The 16,235-nt window shown below is 35.0% G+C and overlaps 1 protein-coding gene across 1 annotated transcript; it reads right to left on the bottom strand.

The window, feature by feature from the left end:
• Window positions 1–1,283: 1,283 nt before the first annotated feature.
• On the bottom strand, window positions 1,284–8,340 carry LOC144447162 (uncharacterized). Its single transcript, XM_078137067.1, has 3 exons — window positions 8,145–8,340; window positions 5,892–5,972; window positions 1,284–4,093 (listed from the first exon to the last, which is right to left on the bottom strand). The coding sequence occupies exons 1-3, from the start codon at window positions 8,338–8,340 to the stop codon at window positions 1,284–1,286; spliced, it is 3,087 nt and encodes a 1,028-aa protein (XP_077993193.1).
• Window positions 8,341–16,235: the final 7,895 nt, after the last annotated feature.

The following is a 16,235-nucleotide window of genomic DNA, read 5'->3' as shown; positions in this document are numbered from 1 at the left end:
ATACTGTAAACCTATATATTCTTCCTACTGGAAATTTTCCAACTTTACGGTCGTCAGCTAGTTCTCAAAGATTAATTCTACTATTTACCATACTGAAGGCAATTTAGTGTTACTTATTATTGCGTTTTTGTTTTCCAGTAAGTTAACGGAAAATAGTCTTCCAGGGTTACAGTGTATAATATAGTACATATCGTTCTTGAGAACAAATGCTCTGGGATTGAACAATGTACGATATATATTGTCATAAAATTAAAAAAATATAAGTGAGCTATAAAACATAATTCTCACTGAAAGCATGGAGATATACATTCATGTAAATTTACATTCAACGTCCATACATACATGACTCAGTATTCCATCCACTGCATACATTTTTCGTAAAAATAAAGCTATTGACAGTGCTAGCTCGTCGCCAGCCATTTAGTGTAATGAATACAATACTTTGATTAACTGTGTACGTATTCCTTCAGTTCATGCACAATGGTAGAATAGTCTTTACATGTACACGACAAAGCAAAAGAAAACTAACAAAACAATAACACTTGTATCGGGGAATTGTTGCGCATATGTGGAAAACCAATCAAGTAAAAGGTATCGTGAGAAATATGCATTTATTGAGACCAGAGACATTATTCTTTCCTTTGTTTGCTTTTAAGGAAAGATATTGGACGTGAGTCACAGCTGTACATCACCTTGTAAATTAATATATTTCAATAGTCCTTGCTCTTCCCAATAGTTATTGTGTCTATAAGCCATGATGTCATAACGTTGTACGGACCTGAATGGTATCTCATCTGGTTATCTTGTGTATAAAGCTAAGGTGCCTGGATTTCTTTTAATGTGTTCATATGATTACATGTCTTTCTGATAGCCAGGATGGGTTTCAAACGTTGAATTCCACGTGTCCGTCTGTTACCGTAATGTCTGCATATCATATAGTAAAATATTACAGTATGGTGTTTTAATTCCAAGTACATCTTTAATTTGACACAGGGAATGTGTTGGGTTTTAATTAGCGCTCTTGTTCAAATGTCTTCAATGTCTGCAAGTAATGTCTAAAAGGAAAAAAATGTTCCTATGTACGATTTCAACATGGAAAATACGTTCTGACGACCAATTGTCCATGACAAAGAGACACTTTAAAGAGTTCAGTATAAATGCATCGAAATATTAAATATTGTGTTTATCGACAGGGTTTGCCGACAGGTCAATGACATAATTTCCAACATATGGAGTATAAGTTTATATCTCTTTCCAGTCCATCGCGTATTGAGATACTGTTATTAGTTTTCTATTTCCAGGTTAGAATGCCAATGGTAGTGTTTCAAGATGTCTGCACTTTCTTTGTTAACTGTACAATAGTACAAGAATATGGTAGGTTTACTGTCATCATCAAGCAATCCAGCTTTCTGTAATTGCAATACATCACCTACAGTCAGTTTGTTTCTTGAAAGATCTATGTACGTGAGATCATATTTGTCTGATCCACCAGTATCAGCTGCATTTAGACTATCAGTATCAGAGTGACTTGGGTTGCTACCAGACATTGATATTGCTTTGCATAGACCGTCGATGGGGGGATATGTCTGTCTACTTGATGTTGGACGATTGGAAGGTAGACAATTATTTAGATCGACTTTATGTACCCTCAGTTCACCGAAGAATTTCACCCACGCATCTTTCCATCTACCAGAGGGGTCACTGTATTCTGGAAACCTCCAGTCGCCAATGGACAGGATTTTTAAACGTGGTAACTTAGTTACACTTTCAGCAAAGGTGACAAAGTCATCGACATTCAGCGGTTTATCTCCCGTTGACTTATTACATATTAATCTCAAGGTGCTAAGTTTCGAACAGTTTGACATCTTTGTGCATAGTTTCACATAATCATTCTGGGTTAGTTGGCAATTAGACAATGAGATTTCAAAAGCCTTTTCACAATCAGATTCAAGAAACTCAGATATATCGTCAAATAAGTTTGGCCTATTGTAATCTTTTACTGAGATGTCATAAAAATTCGCAATTGAACTGTAATGTCGTGGGCTGTAGCTTTTGAATTGAATTCTGTCTGATGTATACGTCAATCTTGTAAACTGCCACTGGTCTTTAGCACGTCTTCTGTTTAACTCTAAACAAGACTTGAGTGTATAATTCATTGGCATTCCTGAAGATACAGCATCCTCAGTGGATTGGTTAGGAAGTTCTAAATCTAGCGCCATAAACTCCAACCAGTCATTGCTATCCAGGCAATCAAGGATACGTGGAAATTCATCATATGGAACTGAAGCACATCGAATGTTGATTTCTTGTACTACATTTTCCATTCCAGTCTGCTTAAATCTTGATAATATCGACTTGAAGTCTTCTGATGTGAATGATTTCATTGCCTTAGCATCACAACCTTTGCAGTAATGGGCTGACTTCAACGATGGTGCTTCCGTTTTTTCCATTATAGGGGAATCCTCACAATTCGAGGTTATGAAAGAGACCCATACATTAAGTTTGGAAGCTTTTAAAGCTAATGCATATAACAATGGCATGAACGTGTCAAGTTTGCACAGACTTAGCAAATCTACCATGAATAAATCAGTCTCCTTAGGCATGAATTCTGGATGCGTAACGATTTGTTGGCAGACGCGGATTTCTTGAGATGAGTGTGCTCTTAGAAATATGAGAACATTGTCCTTACTCAAAGCAGTAATACATGACGTCACTAGAATCGCTGTACAACCTGTTTCAAGAAGGCATTGCAATAACACAGGAAACTTTGCATCCTCTAAGCATTCAAACATAATTTTAGTATCCTCGTCCAATAATCCAGAAATAAATCGGAAAACTGGTTCACTCTTCCAACAATCCTTCTCGTACAGTTTTCTGACAAGGGAAGCAAATTCACCACGGTTTGTGTGACACAAATAAGCAATATATTTTGCTGCTAGGAATTCCTTAAACGATTTGTGATGAATGATATACCCTGGAGGTTCAGTTGAAAACTTGGTATTGTTGTCATATGTTGAAAGGAATCCCATTCGAGCTACATCTGCGTTTTCTTGTAATTTCAGTTCTTTATGATCAAATTTGATAACATCTTCGATTAATGCCCTTGTAGACAATTCCCCGAGAAACAATAACTGTCTGTTGATATCATCTTTTGTGGATGGGTCATTCTTGTCATATTTCTCACAATACCCTTCAATGATTAATTCTATTATCTTGTCATATAAAGAAGTAATTTTACTTATTATGTCTGACTCTGGCGACATAAAAGCAATGCAAAAAAAACATACATTCAAAGGACACTTTAACAAGCTCATTATCTCGTCTTTCTTACTTGACATTTCGATTTGGCCGAAAAGTGCTCTTGAAGCGTCAGGTCTGGCAACATTCTCAAAGTGCTTTGTCACATACTGCTTCAACGCACTCACAGTAAACCCATTCAGAGTTAGCTTTCTATTGAAGGTTACGTTTCGTCGTAACTTGCTTCCATGGCTACGCATGTCACTCATATCACCTCTTATTTTACGAGATGTAACAACTACTTTACAATGACATAGCATTTTGTCCTGAATTATTTTATCTACCTCAGACTGTAAACTCTCTGACTTTTCATCCCATCCATCCAACACAAAACACACTTTCTCTTGATTACATTTGATGTATTTGAACAAGTGATCCCAATTATCAATCAGAGTGCTATCATCAGGAAGTAATGTATCAACGATCGACTCCCTAATACATGGTTTTATTTCCTTCATTTCTAGGCAAAAAAGTAATTTAAACTGTTTCAGAAAGTCACATTTTTCTCTTGACCAATCATAAGCTAATTTCTTGCTAAACGTTGACTTTCCATATCCAGGGTCACCCTCTATTAGTATTCTTGTTGGATTCCTACTGTCGTCGTTTTGGGCAAAAAGTCCTTCTCTCTCGAAGTGTTTGTTACCTGATTTCATTTCTAAGGTCAGTGATGTATATATATCGTCAAGTTTCAGTGTGTCGTCACGGTAAGGCATGGGATAGATTTCAGCATAATGATTTTCATAATAGTGTCGTAGTACCTTTTCACATATGTCAGCAGCTCCCATCACATCAGGATCTGCAATAAATCACACACTTTTCTATGTTTACATGTCAACACTTTACTTGCATTGTTTTTAAAATATTCAATTGAGTTAACGATATTATCGACCCAGCTGAATGTTCTACATACTAAATCATTTGTGAAGTGAATTTGTTTTCCCATACAGTTTTATCCCTTTCCACTCAAATTTTTGTTTTAAAACATGATATTTGATAACTGCGTGACTTTATTCTATTTGTAATTAGAGGCATCAAATATTATAGGACTATCGTAATTGTGACGTGGAAATTCATTTTCGTTTGAAAGTGACCTCTAGCAGCACTGTGCTAAAGCAATTAGATTTCCTTTACAACACGTCTGTTATCTGTTGGGATGAATAACAAACCCCCAGATATAAGGCATGCACGACATAGAAATTTTGGATTAGCTTTAGACACACAAACTTAAATTAAAGAAGTGATAGACATATTCTACCCGTTATAGTATAATGTACAATGAGATAATGGTGACACAACTTACAGCTCTAGCAAATGTGAAAATTATGGGGCTTGTAGCTGTAGTTTTTTTGACATACTTTCGTTTGTGTATTTACTTAAAGCGTATATTGTATCTGATGACCTGGTAAATCATTACAACATTCCAAATATTTATTATTGGTGGATAAAGGTGAATTAATAACATTAACTTTCAACTGATGTTTAAATGTGACGTTATCCAATAATACATATACTCGACGGTGGTTACTCAGTTACCCAAAGTCACAACTGGGGGCTCTTCTCCTGAAAGGAGAACTCTGAAACTCTTGGTAGTGATACTGACACCCAAACATCTAGTTCAAATTAAACAAAACGACTTCACAAACTGATACATCGGGTCCGATTCGCCTAAGTAATACTAATGGAGACCAAAATCTCACGTATGATCGCAGAGTTCTTATTAACTTCTGTGAAATCTTTTCTCATACATATTTTATTTGTAGTGCTTGGCCCAACTCAAATGGTACAAGGAACTGCGCAGACGTCATACAATTTTAATCTTTTTTACCTTAAATCGTTCGTGTCAAGTGTAATTGGATGAATTAAACTACACGCAACACCTGATTCCTCATTGTGAATCAAATGAATGCATAACATGTACCTGGTATAGACACCTAGTTACTCTTCAGTTGAATCATTTTGTCTTAAGTTTGCATATGTTTGTCACATGGCAACCTCGCCATCTCTTAATTTTATCAACCTTTACTATCTATCATCTAACTTCAATTCAACATTGGTGTTTCTAGTAAGATTTACCCAAGGAATATGTATTACACTGTAATAAATCTGAGTAATAACACAACTCTTTGTTCATCAATTCTGGCAACCAACAATGCTGCGGTATTATTGTTTTAAATTTGACAAAAATTCACAAGACTACCTACCTGACCTGATTAATATTAACTACTACATAGTATGGTGCAAAGTTCGTCACGTGTTACTGTTTATCATGTCAAAATAGTTGTGTATCCCTGTGATTTTAAAGGATTGGTAGGTATGTTGATCAGATGGTAGGTTTATTTTTGATAAACAAACGTGTGGTGAACCTATGGATTGACCTTTTTCAAAATGTGATGATTTATCTTTTGTAAACATTAACACGGTGACAAGTTTCAATCTCAAGAATCACTTACAGATGTTGATATATTTAAATTTCATTTCCGAAAAAATAAATGTTAAAAATAACACGACTCCCATCCACGTCTATTAAGTACTTAACGTTGATGGGAGTTGGACAGAAATTTAATTTAAATGGCCTAAATAACATATAACTGTACCTTGCATTCTGGGTTCTACCATTGACGCCTCATGCTGTTTTACAGGTGATACATGTTTATCATGCACAATAGTGCTAATGCCTGAAGAAGAGAAGAAGAACTGGAGTTATTTTCTCATGTTTTTAAAATGCGTATATTAGTTCAATGTGTTCTAGTACCTGTGTTGGAAATGTAACATTTCATTTGATGTAAGATGAAAGGTCAATAACAGTAATTAATCAAACATAAATTATATACCTTGCCAACCCCATAGTTTGTTATTTGATATGTGTATGTACACAAATGTATCTAACTTTGATTTGTTACTTTTTCGATAGTACAGATAATAAGAAGAAAGACGAACTCATTGGTTTTCTTTCTTCTCACTGTCTGCAATGTGACAAAAGATTTTATGCCTAAACTAACATTCATTAATGTACATACACATAAATAACAATCTAATTTTACTATGGCCTCCGACATAGATATCCAATTAACTGAGATATTATATTTCTGATACTTAATATTTTTCATCAACCAAGTAAAAGAAATAGAATCCCTTCACCAGGGATATGTGAATGTCATACAAGTCACTTTGCATATTTACATTATATTACACGTTGAGGGGGAGTAGGAACACTCTCTTCTGAAATTTGAGAGGCATATGTAAATGAGGTGAATTTCATTCTCTCACCCGGAGAGTTTTTCTATTGACACAATGATGTAGAGATAAGAGCTATTTTCGTGTCTTCCTGGAGCCTTCCCCTAGACCCATTCTACAACAACAGTATTTCAACTATCCTTTAGGACGAGCAAAAATTCGAAAATCAAAATGATACATAAGATAGCTGAAATAGTGTATTAGCATTAGTCTTTCAAGTCTACAAGTAGGCTCGTTTTACTGTTGTAATTGTGGTATATTTATCGTAAATACAATGTACATAACACTAGAAACTATGGAATTATTAAACTGAGCTTCCATCGTAAGGTGTTCTGCCATTAAGTATGACTATCACTATATGGTCCTAATATTACTGTGTTTGTTTACAATATAAAAAAGACATTCATTCGTGTGTTATTAATTGTTGGTTAATATAACTACCCCAACGTTGGTCTAATATATAAAGCAAGTTGGGTGAATTAGTACTACACTACATGTTATCTTCATTATAGATAGCGACTAAATAATATCGAAACAGCATACAGTCGTAACATGTTTGTTCAATGGGTATATTTTAAAAATCTGACTATTCCTCGACTCCCAGTTTTTATGACGGTGTCTTGTGACATCACTGAACGAAGGGAAGGTGTCAAAATCTCAATCGTGTTATGCTTCTCAGCCCTTCTGACAGCCCGGACACAACAATATATCTAATTACAGTTAGTCATGAAAATACTGTTCCCAGTTAACGACTACGTACGTTCATGGTGACCTTCTTGAAAGCCCATGATCAACAGAGACAGGTCGTCGATGTACCGAACAATATGATTAAACGTTTACAACCGTTTTGATCATACCGCCACCTAGTGGCCAGCTGTAACTATGAAACTGTCATTCCGATGCATATGATTATGAGGACCGTCAACCAAGACAGATCGAAAGCTCAGTGCAAAACAAACCTCACCTTATAGTGCATTATAACCTACGAAGATCAGTATTGCGCGCGGTTGTTAGCGGGTTTTTTCTCGCATATATCTACAAGAAAGAAACTATTTCATTGTAATAATATTTGTGAACTTTTAGCTGTAATGTTGTTTAACGTTAAGAAATATAAATTATGGTGAATTATTGATGTTTCTTTACTTCATCAGTATACTATTGTCGTCCATGATTAAACTTATGGATATTTTTGTCGTGCAAGTTTAGTGTTAAATTGATAGGTAACGATTTCATTTAACATTAAATGTAAATGTGAAGGAAGTACATGTTGCATACTAAAGTCCTTTCATGGTAGATCGATTAAGATTTTATAGATTGTTTTTGATTTTTTTCATACATTTTTACAACTTTCACCATTTTGCATTCAAACATTGTGGTTAGTTTAAATTTTAAAAAAATCACTTCATTTTTAGTAATCACAATTACGATGAATAAACCTACATACTATGTACAACAAATAATGCACTATGAGTAGGACTTTGAGGTGTTCTGTGCGAATTTCATATTTGAAGTCGTCGTCACTTGAAGAGTTAATATATATCAAAACATAAAACAGTTTCCAATGTCTACGTAACACAGAAATGATTTATAGTCTTGTTTACAAGTGAACTTACTTGTTTCAGATAACTTGTGGCAAAGGTCATCAGGACGATTTCCCCGTTCTTTCTCGAAGTCTTCGACTTTTTGTACAAGTGGAGGTCTTCGAATTGCTTCCAATAACGCCTTTAGCAAGTCTAAATTGTCTTCCTTGATATAACCATTTTCCTCCAATTTGATAAAGACGTCCACTGGTTTGGTCAATGACGACATGTCCCATACCGTAATTTGTTGACCACGTACAAGGTTTTTAAGTTCCTCATGCTCACGTTCGCTTAGTTCGTGATTGAGCTCGTGGTAAAGTTTACGTAATGGGTGGATTTTAAATGCCATTTCAATATTTCGAGACAGTCAAATCCGTACTAGATCATGAGCAATAATGACCACTTGTACTGAGAAGGAGGAATGGCGATGGCGGTCTGTGTTACATTAACATTTGAAAGGAAGTCAGTGACGTGCTATGGGGTGTGACAAAAAGAGAAGTGTACCTGTGGGTCAGTCACAGGAGATGTCTTAAGTAGTCGGTAATTATAATACATTTGTAGTAGAAACACTCATACAAAATTCAAAAAATTAAAAAGAGAGCAAAGTGGGCAATTATTTTGGCCTGTTTATTCGTTTGGATTAGTATGTATTCATCATATAGCTATTACATAGAATTGCATCATTCTATTCTTTGTGAACAATACTTGAAATGATTTACTGGCATCACTACGCTAAGTTCCAAATTTCCATAAAAATGAAACGTTAAAGAAAGAAGGAAATACAACGTAGAACCTGTCAAATTGTATAAAACTGGCCTGAACTTTTCTATATTTCTTTTTCAAGTCAATTATATTTGAAATTGGTGTAATTAAGGATCATACCCGAATCTGGCCACAGCTGTATTTTGGGTAGTTATAGAGTGATTTTAAACCATATTTGTTCTCACTTTATTTTCAACATGTAACCTTTATTATGTGTGTCAAAATATTGTGGAAAAAAAATGAAGGGTCGGGCCTACAGGAAAATGTGGGACACCATCTCAATGCGTTTGTATTGTTGAATAAACTAAAACACTGCGAAAGGAAATTTGGTGGTATTCATAGACCGATCCAGGGTTGTAGAAGGTGTTGACAGTATTGCATACAAGTATGAGTGGAACGTGTGATGCATGATTATTGGAAGCTAATTGCGCGTTTGGGTAAGGACAGGTTTAATATCTGATTGTCCGCTTAGGAAAACACAATACAGTCGGTCTTAAGTAATACATACTAGGAGAGATACAACAGTTTTCTGATGCATGTTATCGGCCAATGAATTACAATAAGTTGAATAACCACCTGTGGATTTGTAGCAGAGATCTCCTCACAAATTAGAGACTATGCCATACCCGTTTATATAGTGGAATGCTACCTAGTTAGGCACACCAGGTAAAGGCTATTTAAGGACATATCAAGTACTCGGGTCAAAGGTTACATTCTTTGTCCACAAGTTACAGAGCTGTCTGGCGACACAAATGTCACATCAAATCTACAATGACAACACTGACTGTACAGTAGACTAGTCTAGACAACGACGAAGACGTTTGGCATTGTGCCAATGCATCAATGGTTTGTTCCTATTTATGACACTAGACTTGAGGTCAACCAGGGGAACACATAGCAAGTTATTAGTCATATTGAGGTCCTTTTCTTGAGGTCAGTTTGCCTTTGATGTAATTAAGATAAATTGTATTTAAACAAAACATCTATAGCTAGGATCATACCCGAAATTGGCCACAGTAGTATTTTGGGTAGTTATAGACTGATTTCAAACCATGTTTGCTCTCACTTTATTTTCAACATGTAACCTTTATTATGTGTGTCAAAATATTGTGAAATAAAAATGAAGGGTCTACAGGAAAATCTGGGACACCATCTCAATGCGTTTGTATTGTTGAATAAACTGAAACACCGCGAAAGGAAATTTGATGGTATTCATAGACCGAGCCAGTGTTGTAGAAGGTGTTGACAGTATTGCATACAAGTATTAGTGGAACGTGTGATGCATGCTTATTGGAAACTAATTGTGCGTTTGGGTAAGGACAGGTTTGATATATGATTGTCTGCTTAGAAAAACACAATACAGTCGGTCTTAAGTAATACCTACTTGAAGAGATACAACAGTTTTCTGATGCATGTTACCGGCCAATGAGTTACAATAAGTTGAATAATCACCTGTGGATTTGTAGCATCGATCTCCTCACAAATTAGAGACTATGCCATACCCGTTTATATAGTGGAATGCTACCTAGTTAGGCACACCAGGTAAAGGCTATTTAAGGACATATCAAGTACTTGGGTCAAAGGTTACAATCTTTGTCCACAAGTTATAGAGCTGTCAGGCGACAAACATGTCACATCAAAACTACAATAACAACACTGACTGTACAGTGGACTTGTCTAGCTGCAAGACGAAGACGTTTGGCGTTGTGCCAATGAATGCATCAATGGTTTGGTCTATGCATTACACCAGACGTGAGGTTAACCAGGGGAAGACATAGCATGTTATTTGTCATATTGAGGTCAACCAGGCCCATCGCTAGACTAGCTCTTAGCCATCGTCAAATTAGGACTCAATCATATCAAGGTCAACTGTTTGACGGGACTAGTACAGGACTAGTACAAGGCTAGCACTCGGTCACTACTATATTAGGACTCACTCACGTCAAGTTCAAAAGGACCGGTACTACGCCAGTACTTGTACAAATACAAATTTAGTACCCAGTCATGTCAAGTTCAGTGGAATTAATACTATGCTTACACTTTGGCATTGACAAGTTGAATTGCGACTCAGTTATATCAAGCTCTAGTCTTTTGATTTTAGATATCCTAGATCAGTCCAATGGTCCTATCAGGCCATGATGTCATTATGTGCAACTTTTCCCACATATGTATATATTGTATTACACTTCGGAAACACATTTCAAAATCATTGCAAAGTTTCTTAGCATATTACAGGCAAGCAATATCTATTTAAACTGAAACCTAATAAGAATATTTATGTACATAAATAACAGTTTTATTCAACATGCATTTCCAGTACATTATCTGGAATAAACAAAATCAACTTTAGATTTATCATCAGATTTCTAGTCTATTTTTGTATCTTTACTTGAGAGAAACCTTGTGATGTAAGGTTGATAAACATGATTCCTCTTGCTTGGCTTCGTAGGCATCAAATTCTGCTCAGAGAAAACCAGCCTCACTTTCACTTTTGTATGGCCAACAGCGTAATATAGTACAAGAGTAATGGTCGAGGTCCTGAAGGAAAGAACTTTACAGGCAAATGAAGTGATGACGTTTGATCAGTAACCTCGTTCTCGTTCTCCGATCCGTTGTTCATGTGAAGATTTGCAAATGTTCAAAACCGAGTTGAGAAGTAATCGACGCCGATACAACATGATCATCGATTTGAAAGCAAGACTGCACGGTGTATCAAATTCATTGGTATTAAATAAGTATTTCGTATTATAATTACTTATATCGATAAATAAATTTCTTGCCAGGGTTATACCAATTGCTAGATTATATTCGGTGTGGTTAAGTTGTTGGAAAGACGTAAAAACAGTTCATATATAAAACAAAGATAAATATGAAAGACCCTGAAGTACCATTTTGAAGGCTACATTCAGAAAGTACTGCCAATGTTATAAAAGAATAGTCGTTAGAGAAAGACGTCTTTGGTCAAACAAGTAATTTGTATATTAAAGCATTCCATGTGTTTGAAAACTATTTCAGTTCCATACTATTTCAGTATCAGTTTAAAGGGTGGAAATGTCAATGCAAACCTGATGTGGAAACTGGGATGTAATACAACGATAAATAGACTAAACGATTTGCCGGTGGGGGCGCTTGTTATCACTCGCTTACTTGTAGCCGTATGCACTGCCATTGTACAAGTGGTCTGAGCTTTGTATTAATGTAGAGTCATACTACAACAAATCGTTTACGTCAACAGGTCAAATCATTTACACTTTGCTGAATTCAACATCTCAGTTCTTCTTGTATATGAAATGAATTGCTGACTAATAAAAAGAATACTAAATTCTAAAATATCATACCAACACACAATATTGTATTATAATGTGTATCTTAACCGTTGAAAACAGCATGTCTATTGTATGGACATCTAGTTACTATGTAGTTGAACTATTTTACTGGTGGTTCAAATTTCGGTCGGCTTATTAACTTGTCGTGTCTAAGGTAGTCATGTAGTGTTATTCCTACCCAGATTTATAAGTTCTTCTGACTGTATTATTACTATGTAATACCATTATGCATAATGATATATAGTGAACTAAAAATATAGGATCACATTGCATCATGTTTATATATATCACTTATCTAAATAATTTAGCTTCATTTATTTATTTTGCAATGAAAAATAGAGAGGAATCTCCCTCTATGAACTGAAACGTTTGTATTACTGTTTGCTCTTTGGGCCTGTGGCCTTATTGTTATGAAATAAACTGATTGAGATTGAGATGTTTATATATCCATAGCAAATTAATGGCGTCGATATATATGAAAAATTCGGAGTCATCATGGTTGTGTTGTATACCCATATACTAGTATGAATGGCATGTGTGACGTATAATTGTGAGAAATTAATATGTTTGGGTAAGGACAAATGTATTATCTGATTGCACTGCTTAGGAAAAACCGATTCAGCCAATCTTAAGTAATACATACGAGGAAATGTACCGCACTTAACCGCATAAGCCAGGGTTATACTAGTTGCTAGATTAGATTCGGTATGTTTCAATTGTTGGAAAGAGTTAAAAATAATTCATGTATGAAAAAAGATAATTATCGATCGAGAGACCCTGAAGTTACAGAATAAACCATTTTGAAGGTTATATTCAGGATGTAGTGATAATGCCAAACCGTTGACGTTGAAGATAAATGGCTATGGTGAAACAAATACATTACAAAAATTCCGTGTGTTTGAAGTTGACCAGGATATCGTATTAGTATGATTATGCACTATTTCAGTATCAGTTTAAAGGGTGGACATTTCAATACAAACATTTAGAAATTTCTTCTCCTGGGATGAAATACATAAGTAAATAGCTTAAACGATGTTGCTGTTGGGGGCGCTCGTTATCACTCGCTTACTTTTGCCGCGTGATGAGCGGAGAGCCTACGACGAGAAATGTTTTAGCGTTTTATGTACTGCCATTTAGATCATGCTACAACTCACAAATCTTTCAGGTCAACAGGTGAAATCATTTACACTTTACTGCATTTAATATCTAAAATCGATTCGTTAGTAGTCTGAGGTTGGATGGATTGTTTACCCATATATACATGTAATAGTATATGTGGATCGTGTGATCGTTATTATGTTTATTTATGGGTAAGGACAGATGTAATATATAATATCTGATTGCTCTATTGAAAAGAAAATGATTCAGAATATATACTCAACAGTTTTCTGGTGCATGTTATCGGCCAATGAGTAATTAAACTAAGTTGAACAGCCACCTGTTGCTTTGTAGCTGTGATCTTCATACCAAATAGAGACTAGGCCTACCCAGTTCACATAATGGATGCTACCTATCAAACGATAGGGTCATATGTTACCTTCTCTGTCCACAAAGATTTAGAGCTGCCTAACAACACACGTTTCACATCAAAACTACAATGACTGTACAGTGAATTTAATTAGTCTAGTCACCGTTTGTCATTGTACAAATACATCAATGGGTTGTTCTATGAATGACGCTAGGCTGTAGGTCAATCTGGTGAACGCATAGCATGTTATTCGTCATATTGAGGTCAAAGGGCATAACGCTAGGCTAGCACTTACCCGCTGTTAAAATAGGACTCAGTCTTATCAAGGTCAACTGGACTAGCACTATGCTAGCATCCAGCCATCAACATATTACGTCTCAGTTGTCAGGTTCAGCAGGACTAGTACTAGGCTAGCAGTTGGCCAATACAAATCAGTACGCAGTCATGCCAAGTTCAATAGTATTAGTACTCGACTAGCACTTATCCATTACCAAATTAGGACCCGATCACGTCAAGTAGGCTAGCTAGCTCTTGACCAATACCAAAGAAATAACCAGTCATGCCAAGTTCAACAGGACTGGTACTAGCCTAGCACTATGCCATTAACAAATTAGTAACCAAACATTCAGAGGGATTAGTACTAGGCTAGCACTCGGCCAGTGACAAATTAGGACTCAGTTATATCAAATTGTCTTCATTTTGTCTTAAATTTTCCCTTTTGAACGTCTAAGATCGGTCCAATGTCATACTATGATGTTGAAGGCATGGGTCATTAACTACAAAGAGTTTTCACTTATCGCACACACAGTGTCTGTAATATACAGGCACATATCAAAAGCACTACACCTTTTATAAACAAATTCCACACGAGCAATATAAATTTAAATTGAAAGTTGATATTTATATACAAAAGTAAGTGCATGCATCAAAATGTATTTCTAGTACATTATTTGGAATGGAATATGTATCTACAAAGTCACCTTTAAACTTATCTACATCTAATTTCTAGTCAAACTAAATCCAAAATACATATACTTCAGCAATATAATTCGCATGTTCTATTATGACTGTCAATACTAGTACCCAAATAACAATCTCTCTAAAATCGGCAACTCATGACATTAATTTGAAATTGCCATTCTTCTACAAAGTATATATATCAAGGTTATGGCCAGTGCCTATTAATATTTATTCAAACAATTAATTACCATGCATATATATCAAATCTTATAGTCACTTGAAAATGTATATTTAACTTGATTAATTACCAAGCATTTCTAATAATCACAAGATAAGCTCAGCTTATTTCAAGGTGAACTTAACAGCTATCAATAAATGAATATAATGGTGACATGCTGCTTTTACAGGAGAATATAACATTATCGTGTCGTTAATGTGACAGCATTTTCATAAAGATATATTCTCAAATTGTCTCTCTTTTTGATGTTCATAAGTCATACAGAAATATTTGTAACAATCAAGGTGACAAATACTACCTGTCTAAAATGGAATGTAAGTGTACAGGATTGAAAACAAAGTCACACAATTGACGGTATTACCATGACTCAGGGAACGGTACAAAAGTATCTTTGAAGTCTTTGCACCTCTCATGTCCACGGACATTTTACCGTTCACATTCATTCACATCTATTTCAAAGTGTATGAACTTTAACAAATATATGTGGGAAAATCTGTATGGATGTGTACATGACGATAAATTACAAAACCTGTTTTAAAATTTCACAGGTGATGCCACTATATTGAAATTGCAGTTCCTTTATAACATATAGAATGGTGTCTATGGTTGTAAGGAACTAAATATGAATACTTGAAGTGGTTATGTACTTGACGTATAATTGAAGATATCACCATTCTCTTCTACATTTTCCAAGGTAAGACCAACGATTGTCCTAATATGAAATATCAAGGCAATGATATTTAAAGACAAAACTAAAATATTGCCCATCGTAAGTACAATAACATCATTCGTATAAATGCACATCTTTTAAGCCTTGAATTGGCGCTACTTGGGTGAAAAATGCTTAATATAAATCACTCTATTCTAAAAAATATGTCGATGCATGCCGACAAGGACATTAACAATCATCTTTCATCAACAGATATATTTCAATATGCAGCCTAAATTACTCTCCAAAACGTATAATCTTATACCCAGTTACGAACACTTTTTTTCCTTTTCATGTTATTCATAACTGTCAAGTGGAAATATAATTATATTGTCAGTTGAAAATACTGAATATCTAAAATGTCACAAAAGGTATACAAAATTGATAAAGTATATTTTACAAAAATTGAAAACGAAAGTTAAAGAAATTAAAAAAGATATATGCAATAATTTCGTTGTTACATTTTTACACCCAATAAATATATACTGTAAACCTATATATTCTTCCTACTGGAAATTTTCCAACTTTACGGTCGTCAGCTAGTTCTCAAAGATTAATTCTACTACTTACCATACTGAAGGCATTTTAGTGTTACTTATTATTGCGTTTTTGTTTTTCAGTAAGTTAACGGAAAATAGTCTTCCAGGGTTACAGTGTATAA

Source organism: Glandiceps talaboti, chromosome 16 (assembly GCF_964340395.1).
Source record: "Glandiceps talaboti chromosome 16, keGlaTala1.1, whole genome shotgun sequence".
Lineage (NCBI taxonomy): Eukaryota > Metazoa > Hemichordata > Enteropneusta > Spengelidae > Glandiceps > Glandiceps talaboti.
Note: the sequence above shows the minus strand (reverse complement) of the source record. Positions and strands in the feature narration are given on the sequence as shown.